This window comes from Cariama cristata, unplaced genomic scaffold (genome assembly GCF_000690535.1).
Source record: "Cariama cristata isolate BGI_N322 unplaced genomic scaffold, ASM69053v1 Scaffold33068, whole genome shotgun sequence".
NCBI lineage: Eukaryota > Metazoa > Chordata > Aves > Cariamiformes > Cariamidae > Cariama > Cariama cristata.
This window is the reverse complement of record NW_009629941.1, coordinates 442-12,613: the sequence shown is the minus strand read 5'-3', so window position 1 is coordinate 12,613 and position 12,172 is coordinate 442. Positions and strand designations below refer to the sequence as shown.

The 12,172-nt window shown below is 40.1% G+C and overlaps 1 protein-coding gene across 5 annotated transcripts; it reads left to right on the top strand.

Moving 5' to 3' along the window:
• The first annotated feature begins 6,106 nt into the window (after positions 1 to 6,106).
• Positions 6,107 to 8,967, top strand: CNBP (CCHC-type zinc finger, nucleic acid binding protein). Of its 5 annotated transcripts, none has more exons than XM_009705364.1 (4): positions 6,107 to 6,233; positions 6,499 to 6,594; positions 6,783 to 6,981; positions 7,905 to 8,967. In XM_009705364.1, the coding sequence occupies exons 1-4, from the start codon at positions 6,131 to 6,133 to the stop codon at positions 8,020 to 8,022; spliced, it is 516 nt and encodes a 171-aa protein (XP_009703666.1). In that variant the 5' UTR covers positions 6,107 to 6,130; the 3' UTR covers positions 8,023 to 8,967. The 5 variants fall into 5 exon arrangements, with proteins under 5 accessions (XP_009703666.1, XP_009703667.1, XP_009703665.1 ...); XM_009705365.1 differs by having other exon boundaries at positions 6,502 to 6,594; positions 7,905 to 8,893; XM_009705363.1 differs by having other exon boundaries at positions 6,131 to 6,233; positions 6,502 to 6,592; positions 6,775 to 6,981; positions 7,905 to 8,893.
• Positions 8,968 to 12,172: the final 3,205 nt, after the last annotated feature.

Genomic DNA, 12,172 nt, shown 5'->3' with positions numbered 1-12,172 from the left:
TCACGTGGCCGGCCTGGCGGTGTAGGGAGGGGGGAATCGCCTGGTATGGCCTTAATGCGCAGGTTGGGGTGTGGGGCTAACTTCCCTCTGAGTGAGCGGCCGCAGCAAGTTTCGGGAGGAGAAGATCTTGTGAGACCGGGGACTGGCTGGAAGGGGGCTGGAATAAGATTGTTTGGTCTTTTTCTTTTTTTTTTTTTTTTTTTTTTTTAAAACCGTTACTAAACTCTTTTTCACCGTGACTGCGCGGGGAGGCTTGGCGGAGCGGTGGCGGCGGGGCCTGGGCCTGGGCGCACCACGTGGCTCCCCACGTGTGAGGCTCTGCCGGAGACCAGAGGGTCGAGGTGTTGCAACTATTTGTCTCCGACCACAGGCGTGGATGGTGGCCTGCTCCAAATCCAAATGTGACCTATAAATGGATAGGAAAAATAGCCTGTGACATCTACAGATCACAGACTAGCCTTTTATTTAAGTTCCTGTCAGACACATTTCTCAAGTAACTGCTGTTACTCATTTAGTATCCAGAATTGTCATAAGGAATTATTAAACCTAATAGTGGCTTTTATTTTCATTTCAGCGCTTAATAAGATCCTGTTGCCATGCAGCATAGGGTTGCCTAGTCCATGTTTTCTTTCTCAATGCAAACTTGCCTAGAGACCTAATCCTGCCTCTGTCTTCAAAGTGAAGAGGCTAAATGAGTTCACCAGGGCTCTGCAACAACATTGCGAGTTACAGGCTTAACCTGCCATTTTTAAAAACTGACTCTGTTAATATCTGGGCTGAATTTTACGTTAAAAAGTTCACATGTTGCTGATGTTATTTACCTCTCTTTAAAACTTTGTACAGATAGCAATAAAAAAATAAAAGGGGAGGATGGTATAATGTGCATATTTGGTCGATAATATGTAGTTTTTTCCACTCTGTTAACTAGTAGGGTTAGGCAGAAAGTACTACAGAGTCACTTTTTCGATGAACTTTTGCTCTCCTGATTTGTGTCTACAAAGTTATCCAAGAATTACTAGCGTAATCAAAGTCATGATGTCTTTTTGACCTGCCTTCTGACTCCTCAGTAGGGATCCAAGTTCTTGAGTTTTAGTTAATGTTCAGTGTTCTGTGATCAACTTGGCTGTGGAATGTATTGAGGGGACCCGAATGGAGCGCAGGGCTTGGCTTTCTGCTTCTGCAGGTTTTCTTGAAGTTTCAAACTACTTCCTTTCAGAATCGAGGTATTGTTACCTGGTGGTCAGAATACTTAATTTTGTTTATTTTCCAGTGAGGACAAAATCCGGAGATGGGAGCAGAATAGCTCTCTCTAGTATGTTTTCAGGTTACAGATGTGGAAATTCAACCAGCTGAATACTGCTTTGGTGACAGTCGTGTGTCCTGTGCTCAAGAATTCTCAAAACATGCTTCTTCAGAAATAAAAACTTCTGATGGGTAGCATTTCTGTTAAAATGAGTCATATTTTGACTTATCTTTTGAAACTAAACACTAGCACTTCTGTTAGCAGTCCTTTCTGCCTTTCCATTCCTTTATTTTATAGGAAAGCAAAGCTATACTTCCTGTCATGTAGGGGTTTTGCCATGTTCAGGCTGACTCGTTGAATTCAGATGTGGTATTGTAGGTTGGTCACCAGCAGCCTGGAAGGAAACTGCTGATTTCTCAACGTTTGCCTCTGATATAGCTGACTTACCAAAGAGTTGTTAAGTATCCTGGCTTTAGCAGTGTTTTTTATCTAGTGTGTCCTTTGAAGGAATGAAGTATGATTAATATTGAATGGAAGTGATACTTGTAGATCAAAAGAAGCACCTGGTAAGTATAATGAAGATAATTACCCCTGTTATATTGGACTGTTGAATTCTAAGGAACTGCTCGTATCCAGAAGGAATCGTGAGTGATCTTGCAGGTGAAGTTCAGCTTCCTTTCTACCATGAAGAGCCCAAGTTTGTTTTACTTTGTTAAAACAAACGTCTTCCTCAGAGGGTTAGGCTAAAAGCCATAAAATAAGGAGCATTACTATGGAGCTTAGTGGTAGTTCTTTCCATCATCAGGTTTAAATGGGCTACTAAAACAGACTTGGGTATTGTTCAGTCTTGTGTGAGAAGACTAGACATTAATAGCACCTCTGGCGTTTTAAGTTTTGAACCTGTGTTCACTGTAAAGCCACAAAAATACATAATCTTCCACTTCGAAGTTTCTTGTGTTAGTAGAAGAATCACAAAGAAACTTTGTCACTTTGAAGTTTGGTGCTAAAGCTGCACTCAAAAGCTTCAAATCTGAGCTAGGAGACCACTGTGGTGGCACCTCTCGCTTGGATCTTTGAGCTGTTCTCAGCTCATGATCTTCAGCAGTACAGTGATCATACAGATCAAAGTCTAAAATTCATTCTTGGTAATGTTCTGCTGAATAGCTGCAAGGTGATGCATTTCAGCTTCAAACTGCAGTTACGAAGCTCTGTAGAGGGAGTTCAGGTAAACGTCTACTGTGTCTCTTTAGTGGGAAGGTAAGGTTCGAGGCAACTAAACTTGTGATTTTTCACAAGTTTTGGAATCTAGTCTATGAAGCAGTGGCTTAGTATATCTTGCAGAATTTGACCTGTCACAGAAACACTAGATGAGGCCATTGTTGTAATTTGTTTTCCATTATTACTTTTCCTCTTCTGGTGAGGTAAAAATCCTAGCTCTGGGATGTAAAGCGGGGGGTCGGGGGGGTGGAGTGTGAGGGCAAGCTGCTTTGTATAACATATTTGAGCTGTGGAAAACACTGATACGTGTGACCGAGTGAAAACTTTCCAAGAAGACTTAAACAAGTAACCTTCTTGCAGAAAGCTTACTTAAGGTGGCCTTGATAGATAAAAGGAACTGCTGGAAATTTGCCTGTGATGACAAAATGGAGGAGTATTGACTAATACAGGAGAAGTTGAACTTGAGTGGTTTTCACTGTACTCACTGGTTTTTTTCCTCTTGGAAGTAACTGAAAAATGTAATGGTGTCCAAACTGCTTGGAGACTATCCATTTAAGGACTTGTCTTTTGAACCAGCCTTTTCTGGATATTGCTCCTTAAAGGTGGCTGTTGGCGTTATCTGAAAACTAAATCCATATATTGTTTTTTAAAATGGTTTACACTGCTGGGGAATTTTGTCCCGTGTAAGGCTTCTTAGAATGTGGAGTAAGTAAAAGTAGTGTTGGCTGCATCTACCTCTAGCTGGTGAACTTGTACTTGGTTTCAGATCTTTTACAGGAAGAATGCAGAAGTTAAACATTAAAATACTGGTGAAGAGAGATTCCAGGCAGTTTGGTACTTTCATAGATTTAAGGTATCTGAAGATGGAGCAGTGTGCTTTGTAGTCATACTTCTATGGCAGCTGTAGCCTTCCAATGTCCCAGAGTTCAGGGGAGAAAAAGGGGCCTCTGAAGATAAAGGTTTTTAAGTGACTTTCTCAAATAGTCTTGAAGGATAGTTGTGGAGAGACCGTTGTTTGACTTGGATTTCTTACTGAGTTTGCATGATCTTAACTTTGCCAATTTGCTGTATACCAGAGGAAAAGAAACTTCAGGTTTTCTTCTTGAAGAAGCAGTTAAAAAGGAAGCAAATTTGAATCAGATGTAAAACTTCTCTTTTCGGATTCCTTTGGGGCAGTGAGTAGTGAGCTTTTGTCCATCATGCAGATCCTGACCCTGACTGGCAGATTGACAGACTAGATACAAGGTTAGTGTAAAAACTTTTCCACTCTGTATCTAAAGCAGGTCTAGCTCACCCATTAAACACTTGTCTCTTACCATATGTTAACCTAACTGATTGTGTTAGGTTCTTCATGTGGGTAACTGCTGGCAGCATTCAGTCCTGTCACTTTATGCTGTAGTCTCAAGTTCATGGTTTGGAATGAAAGTCTGATAGTTGTTAGTATCTGTAAAGATACATTACAATTCTGTTACAGCTGTTAGCGTATTTCATCTTGCACTTTTTAACAGGTCTTTTGTTGCTGTTCTGTAATGTTTTAATGTGAAGACATTAAGAGAGTTGAGTGAAGAATGTATCTTGGTATATAATTCAGACACCCCATCTTGTCCCTCTTTAATTTAAAAGCAGCATCAACTATTATGCCTGAGCCCAGCTCCTGCAGTTGGCTTTGCTTGTGTTTTTCCTGTTCTGCAGTGTCAACATGGTTGCTATGAAAACAGGCATAAACAATAGCACACTGAGTGCCAGCTGCTGCCACCATAGTAGACAGCTTTTCACCCTTGGGTGTTCTAATAAAATAGTTTGAGACCTTGAACACTGAGATGAAGCAGAGAAGACTGAGCTATGTGTAAAATCCAAGTATATCTCTGAAGTGCTCAGACAACTAGTTGTTTTGTTCTTGTTAATATCTGTTTAAGATTTTCTTGCATTCTCTCATTGCAAAACTTCATTTTTAAGAGCAAATACCGTCATCTGGTCCAGCTGGAAGGTAGATGTGGGATTACAGAAATAGCATACTAAAGTTTGTATCTCTTGCACTTTGAATTCTCAGGCTTCTACTGTGGTTGGAAGGATGGACGGTCACTTCTATCCTGAAGATGATTGGAGAAAGAGGAACTGTTTTGAGGGAGGAGTAGCTGAAAAAACACAGTAAATTTGTTTAACGTTGGAGTACTTTAAAAATAACTCCAAATAAAAATTCATGTTTAGATATAAGCTCTTAAATGAAGAGCTAAATGTCAGGATGCTAATTCTGGTTCTTTCTTGAGGTCATGTTTTGTTCTTACTGCTTCTGTAGTGGCTTTCTTCAAGACACAACTCATGAATGTTCCTGGTAAATCTGGAATGCTAGATGGTTTGAAGGGGAGGGAAGCAAAGCATTCTGTAACAAAATAAACTGTAGGGCTACAGGAGGATTGTCTTGATGGGGGATCAGGTAAACTGACCAAACATACCAGATAATGATTCTACTTCTCTTGGATTAAGAAAAATGAATTAGGAGGTAGTTTGTGAAGTATTTAAACTTAAGGAGACTTCATCAAATCAAAGCTTGACATGAAGTATTTTTAAACTTGTCTTCAGGCATGCTTTAAAAAATACTCCAATTTAAATGTTTAACTTCCTTGTTCTTTCGTTTCTAGTTCTGGAAGTCTTGCATAACTGTTTTATAGCTCAGGGGAGTTAGTGACCGCAGTCTAACCTATGCTATCCTAACCACTGCTTCAGTGGCCTGTGGCAGACTGACTTTGCTGCTCAATGAAACGCATACCTCTCTTCCCCAATATGGGCAAAAGAAGTGGTTTATATTGTGTCTGACAGGCATGCCTGTCTGATGTTTCTCTGGCATTCTAAGGATGTTTTCAAAGTTAGCCTTCTGGATATCTGGCAAGTGTCTGGTGTCTTTCAGGGAAGCCAAATGCCTTATACATTTTCTTTCATGTAAACCTAGGAGTGAAGTCTGCATCCTGAGCTATAGGTTAATATATTGAAGTTGTAGTTCTTGTTTCTCAGAGTTTAACTGCTATTTAGGTCCTTTAGGTATAAAAGAACTTAAGTCTTCAAATGTTAAGCTAGTATGCTTTTCAAGGCTTTAGGTTTAATACTGCCTATTCTTACAATTAGCTTCCAGAGTGAAGCTTGATTAGTCAATAAATGTAGTAGCTGCTAGCCAGACACTTCAAGAGAAAGTGTAACAATTACCAGGAAGAAATAACTCGTAGAGATAAATAGCTGACTTTTGAGTTTGAGGAATAAGGAAGAAGGTGTGTTACTGAAGGAGAACAAAGTAAGGCTGGTAAGACAATAGTTAAACGGGTCTACTTACTTTTTTTTCTCACTCTGAAGCATTTTTTTAAGTGTTTGAAGTGAAGACTGGCTACAAAAAACTAACTAGAGGAAAAGATGCGTAGTACATTGTTTCTTTGGCTGTTCAAAGCTGCCTTACTCCAAGCGAAGTAGAGAGAAACTTTCATCCCCTGCAGTGGTTTTAATAGTCAGGAACAGATATTGTACAAGAAAGTATTGAGGTAGCTGGAAGTCCTGCTTGGTTTTCATTGCCTTTGCTAGGAGGGTGGAAAACTTCTAAATCTCTTACTTTAATGTAGCCTTTGGCTACGGGAGGGGAAGGTGTTCTAAAAATGTCTTTCTTCCTCAGGCAGGTAATCTGCAGCCATGAGCAGCAATGAATGCTTCAAGTGTGGACGTACTGGCCACTGGGCTCGGGAGTGCCCTACTGGAATTGGCCGCGGTCGTGGGATGAGAAGCCGTGGCAGAGGTGATTGATCACTGTGGTTTTCAATATTTGTACAGTAAGATCTTTAGCTGACTGTTCTGAATAGTAAAATAATAGTGTAAAACTGGCTGCTTTTAGTCTGAAGAAGTTAGGACACAACTTCGCTCGTTCTTGCCTCTACATAAGAATTTTGCCAGGGGCCTCTGAGAGTGAAGTTAACTTGTCAGTTCAGCTGGCAGTGTCCTTGATTTAACTCTTTAAGAATACTCTGAACTTAAGCCTTTTTTCTCCTGTTACCCATTTCAAGCAGGCTTCCAGTTCATGTCGTCATCTCTCCCGGACATCTGTTACCGCTGTGGTGAGTCTGGCCATCTTGCCAAGGACTGTGATCTTCAGGAGGATGGTAAGTATCACTAAATATTCTATCTCTTCAATCACATGGACAGAGAACTGTGGTTGAAGAGAAGGATACAGTACGCTGATCATAATTCACTGGAAACAAGCTGTACGTGTCCTTCATTACAAGCAGGCTACATCTCACTCTACCAAGGTTTTATAGTCTTGTTTGGTATGTTTTTCTTATTGTGGAAGCCTGCTATAACTGCGGTAGAGGTGGCCATATTGCGAAGGACTGCAAGGAGCCAAAGAGGGAGAGAGAGCAGTGCTGCTACAACTGTGGCAAACCCGGCCATCTGGCTCGTGACTGTGACCATGCAGATGAGCAGAAGTGCTATTCTTGTGGAGAGTTTGGACACATTCAAAAAGACTGCACCAAAGTGAAATGCTATAGGTAAGAACTGACAGGAGACAACTGCAAAACATACCTTAAGTGGTAGATGCATTCTGTATCTGATTTTGATTAGGAAATGAAGCTTAAACTTTGACCAGGTGGCTTGTTTCTTTAAACAGTTATCTGCTGTTGTGCAAAACTAAGACTTACATGTTAGCGAAGTCAAGTAGTAGATTCAATGATGTGCATCTCTAGATGGCCAGAACAGTGCAGATGTTTAATTACTTAAGCTGTACAGGAGAAAGAGCTAATCTTTTTGCAGAAGGTAATGGGAAGTATTTACCTACAGCACAAGTTTAAACTGGAGTCCAGGTTTCCTGTATCTTACGCTGAAATTACCAAATGCCAGCTCTACAAATCAGTTGACTGGCGCAGCCAGCCCCAGCAGGCATGTACTTAAGATGCCTTGGTTATAGGTACCACACATAGAAGTGGATGTTAAATCAGTTTGAAATGCCATCTTCAAAATGCTCTCTGGTTCTTGAATGCAGGGCAATACCAGAAACAGCATGTTCCTGAGTGTAGCATTCTTCACCCCCAGTAAGGTTCCCTGCTGTGGAGAAGGGAGAGAGAACATACAGTGCCTTTGAGTTAAAACTAACTACTCTCAAGGCTAAAATGCAGACGGAAGCATCAGAACAGGCAAAACCTGACACACCGTAAAACAAACAAATTTCTGTATTTGATGTACGGTGGTTTTGGCATATACGGCGATGAATGTGAGTGGATCAGTTGGGGAGCAGTTCCGGGCTCTAAAGACAGAAACTTGCCTCATGTCAAAGAGTTCTGGAACACTGAAGCAGAAGTCTTGAATGCACAACTAGTGTTGCATGAAATTTAAGTAGCTAATCTGCTTGGTAGAATAGGATTGCTTTTCTGAGTAACTGTTCTGGATGGTTTTGATAATAATTTGTTTTTTTCAGGTGTGGTGAAACTGGCCATGTAGCCATCAACTGCAGCAAGACCAGTGAAGTCAACTGCTATCGCTGCGGCGAGTCAGGGCACCTTGCACGGGAATGCACAATTGAAGCTACAGCCTAATTATTTTCCTTTGTCGCCCCTCCTTTTTCTGATTGATGGTTGTATTATTTTTCTCTGAATCCTCTTCACTGGCCAAAGGTTGGCAGATAGAGGCTACTCCCAGGCCAGTGAGCTTTACTTGCCGTGTAAAAGGAGGAAAGGGGTGGAAAAAAATCAACTTTCTGCATTTAACTACAAAAATGTTTATGTTTAGTTTGGTAGAGGTGTTATGTATAATGCTTTGTTAAAGAACCCCCTTTCCGTGCCACTGGTGAATAGGGATTGATGAGTGGGAAGAGTTGAGTCAGACCAGCAAACCCTCTCTGGGTTACATGGAAGTGATCCTATGCAGGAGGAAAGAAATTCTGGAAGTGTCTAAACTTCCTCATAACTTTAATTTTATTACAATGGCCTTGGATTGTCTGACCTCAGTAGCTGTTAACACCAAGTAATATCTGTATCAGGCCCTACCTAGAGCATATAGCTGAGTGGGAGTAAACAAACAAGATGCACATGCCTGTTAATGGCCATGAGAGAGAGAGAAATCAGGAATAAACTTAAAAGTAACAGTAATTCAGTCAATGAATGTTCATGTTGGAGATACAGAACGTAATGGGAAGCTTTTGAATAAATACTTCAAAGTAAAACTGAAACCCAGACATCAGTGCTTATAGCATATACAATTTGGAGCTATTCAGGAGTTGCAAATAAATGCATTTTCACAGAAATCAAGATGTTATTTTTGTATACTATATCACTTAGACAACTGAGTTTCATTTGCTTGTAATCAGTTTTTAAAGTAAGATGGTAAAAGCAATTGAAGTCCTAGAACATAGAAAATGTAATTTTAAACTATCAATAAAGCTGGAGGAGGAAGGGGAGTTTGGCTAAAGTTCCTTTTGTTTATTTTTGGTTTTCATGTACACAGTGCAAAATAACATATTAAAAAGGGGTATGTGGAGGTGTAAAAAGTTCAGTTTGGACTTTTATTTTTGTACTGTTTTATGTTTCCGGTAGCATCGGACTGTAAATACATTAACTATGCAGTCCTTCCAGACTTGCATATCTGCATATGTTCATGTGAATGGGTTGTGTGATCTTGGAGCGGGCTTGTTTCATCTATGCTGACACAGTTAGAGCATTTCTTTGAAAATTTTTGAAGAAGGCACAAAAGTTGTTGAAGGTACAGCAAGTTCCAAATCTGGAGTAGTTTAATGGTCTGTTAGCAGTACTTTGGCTTTCGCAGATGTCATTACACTAGGAACTATTAGTTAAAACATCTACTATTGCAAGCACTTCCCATTCCCACACATTGTTCTGCTATGTTGATTAAGGGTTAGTAAACAGTTAAAATTACACTGTGTCAGCTCCTTCTTCATCTGTGTATCTTGACCACATCTACTCAGAAAGTGAGTAAAGTCTTGATGTGCAAGAAGAGCAAGGGCAGGAGTTCCTGACTGAGCAGTGCTTCACCGTAAGGCACAATTGTAGAAGGCATGTCTTCAACATCTGGTGTTCAAGGCAGCTAACAGCAGCTTCAGCTGGAGTACCTCCTGAGCTCTTGGCACTCTCTCTTCAGGAGCTCTAGCAGATCATATGGAATCTGGCCGGTTATGATCAGGGATTGTGTACTGTAGTCGGTTTTTGTTTGCATCTTCAGACACAAACTAAAGGCTTTCCTTGCTGTCAACTCCCAAAGTGTTTTTATAGTCTATGTATGCTGTAGTGGTTAAAAAATTGCTTGTGATGTTGGGATGATGGTGTGTGGATCTCTCCTTAGAGAGAGAAGTACCAGGCTGATGATCTACAGGTGCGCTAGAGTAAAACTGAATTGGCACCATTGCTTGTCTTCAAGATCTGTGTTATAATTAACCAGTTAAGTATCACATGAACATTTTCAGTTATTTTGGAAGCAAGGCATGTGATGTACTCCTGCAATAATGCCTCTGAAGGTTGTAGGAACAACTTAGGCCTTTGGCTTTCAGCAGGTTGTAGTGCATAGGTGAGGAGAGCGGTGAGAACTCCTCAGTTGATGAACTGGAAGATTCCAATGAGAAGTCTTACATGGGAATGTTTGAAATGGTAAAAACAGGCATATTACCTGATAATCTTGGGGTTGTTTCAGGAAATCTGATATCCAAGATGTGTGTGTCCAGGAAAATTGGTGGTAGTCACGGCTGCTGTGTTGCATCAGGTAAACTGATCAGATTGTTGCTGTTTTGCAGGGGGCTGCCATAGCAATTTAGAGTTCCTTAACATTTAATGAAACAAAGACTTGCAAAGAACTAAAGTTTTCAGCCTGGGTTTGATGTTCAAAGCCTGTGGAAAATGTTTAGCTATAGTTCAGGGAAAGAAAAGATTCTTAGTGAGCATACTAAGTACAAGGTGTCTAGAGCCCAGCTCACTTGGCTGACAGCAGCAAACCTGAGCAGGTTTTGGAAAGGCTGAGTTGGTACTGCTGCAGAGGTGGAGGGAGAGAGATTGTCGGAAGAAGTCTCTATTTGAAGCACTTAGGGAATGTTCTTGTGCTGCTTTGCCTAAGCAGAAAAAAACTCCCAAGTACTTGCTTCTGCCTGGTCAGTGTGACATGAAAATGCAGAAGGCAGGTTCTACAGACTGTAAAGCCAAAATGAGATGGTGACTGCTATTAGAATTGGTCCTCGTTCTTTGGCAGGGTGTCTTTTGTCCAACCTATTTGCTGAAGAACAAAGCCTTTCAGCTCTTGTGGAACTAAGGGGTGGGGAAGTGGTTCGAGCCTGAGTGATGTGGGGGTTTTGAGTGGGGTGTGTGTGTGGTTTGGTTTTGTTTTTTTTTTTAATAGCTGCTATTGGAGCATGAACATACTTTTGAGTCAAACATGCTTGCAAAAACCCTTGTAAAATCCACACTTGAAATGAGTGGGTTGTCTTGGGTTAGTACAGATGGCCTCATCATAGCATATTCTTGTTCATTCTTTTGGTAGGTTAATACAAATTAACCGAATCTTTACATATCATTATCTTAGTTAAATAATAAAGCTTAAAGTTCTGTGATTACAAAGACCTGAAAGTCTTTGGGACTGACATAGCAATTTTCAGCTACAGGTTCAAAGATCTGCAGTGCTGGTGACATGTATAGTCTACTTTTCCATTCCTGTAGAACTTGGCAATTAAGCTTGGTTATGAAGATCTTGCAGCTACTGCGGCTTAGTACTCTGGTGCTTGACTGCTTTATTATCACTGAATAATTTATGTGTCTGAAAAAGTAGTATTGTTCTCTGAGATTTTTTTTTTTTTACAAAACAAGATTTGAAAGCTGAGAAATACAAACTTCAAAAAAGAGAAAATTATTTCAACTGAAGTATCTCTTAGTATCTTTCTGTAGAGAACAGTTCAGAATATTGATGCTGCTACTTCAAGTGTCAGTTGTTTCAAAGTTAATGAGATGAACAAGCAAATAGTGATTTCAGAAGTTGTGGGGACTTGGAAAAGCCAAACCTAACATTTAATTTGTTCTATGTTATTCTTTTTCGCTAACACTGAATCATCTCCTCATTTGTTTTGAAGACCAATCCCATGACAAACTCTGTGTAATGGCTTTCATAGATCTGGTGGATTATATGGATCAGGAAGGCAAAAAGAGAAATGTGTAATAGATTATTTTTTAGAAACAGGGCTTGCTGAAAGGCTAGCATTTTCTGGAAAGGGAAATTGTATTTTATTAAAATTATTGGGAGTTATTGAATAAGTTCTCACTGAAAACCAGTCTTCCCAGTTTGGTTTTTAGACCAGCTGCAAAGGATTGATGAGATTGGAGTACAGCAATGCACAGAGATACTTGTATTTCAAGAGAAATACTTAAAGATTTCAAATTATTACCAGGAAAAAATAGTTACTGTTTTATATGACTGACAAATTATTGTGCAATACAAAATTTTGTAGCTGGGAATTTAAGATTTTGCACATGACCTACTTAAGAGTATTTTGAAAGTTGTGAGCCAGGCAAGCTAATGGTATCTGTGACTCCTTTAGCATGTAAATCATTCAAATGGCAATCTGAAACATTGGATTTCATGCATTGGTTCCCGAGAGCTCTTCAAAGCAACAATGAGCTTGCTTACTTGGTATAACATTTGCAGCTGTATGAGAGTTTTATTTTCTGAACTGTATGTGAAGTCCGTACCTTACGGCAC

Coding starts and splice junctions, on each gene's coding strand:
- CNBP (XM_009705361.1), top strand. CDS start 6,131: ATGAGCAGCAATGAATGCTTCAAGTGTGGACGTACTGGCCACTGGGCT. Junction 6,237..6,483: donor GAGAAGCCGTGGCAGAGGTG/ATTGATCACTGT, acceptor CTTTTTTCTCCT/GTTACCCATTTCAAGCAGGC. Junction 6,593..6,774: donor GACTGTGATCTTCAGGAGGA/TGGTAAGTATCA, acceptor TGTTTTTCTTAT/TGTGGAAGCCTGCTATAACT.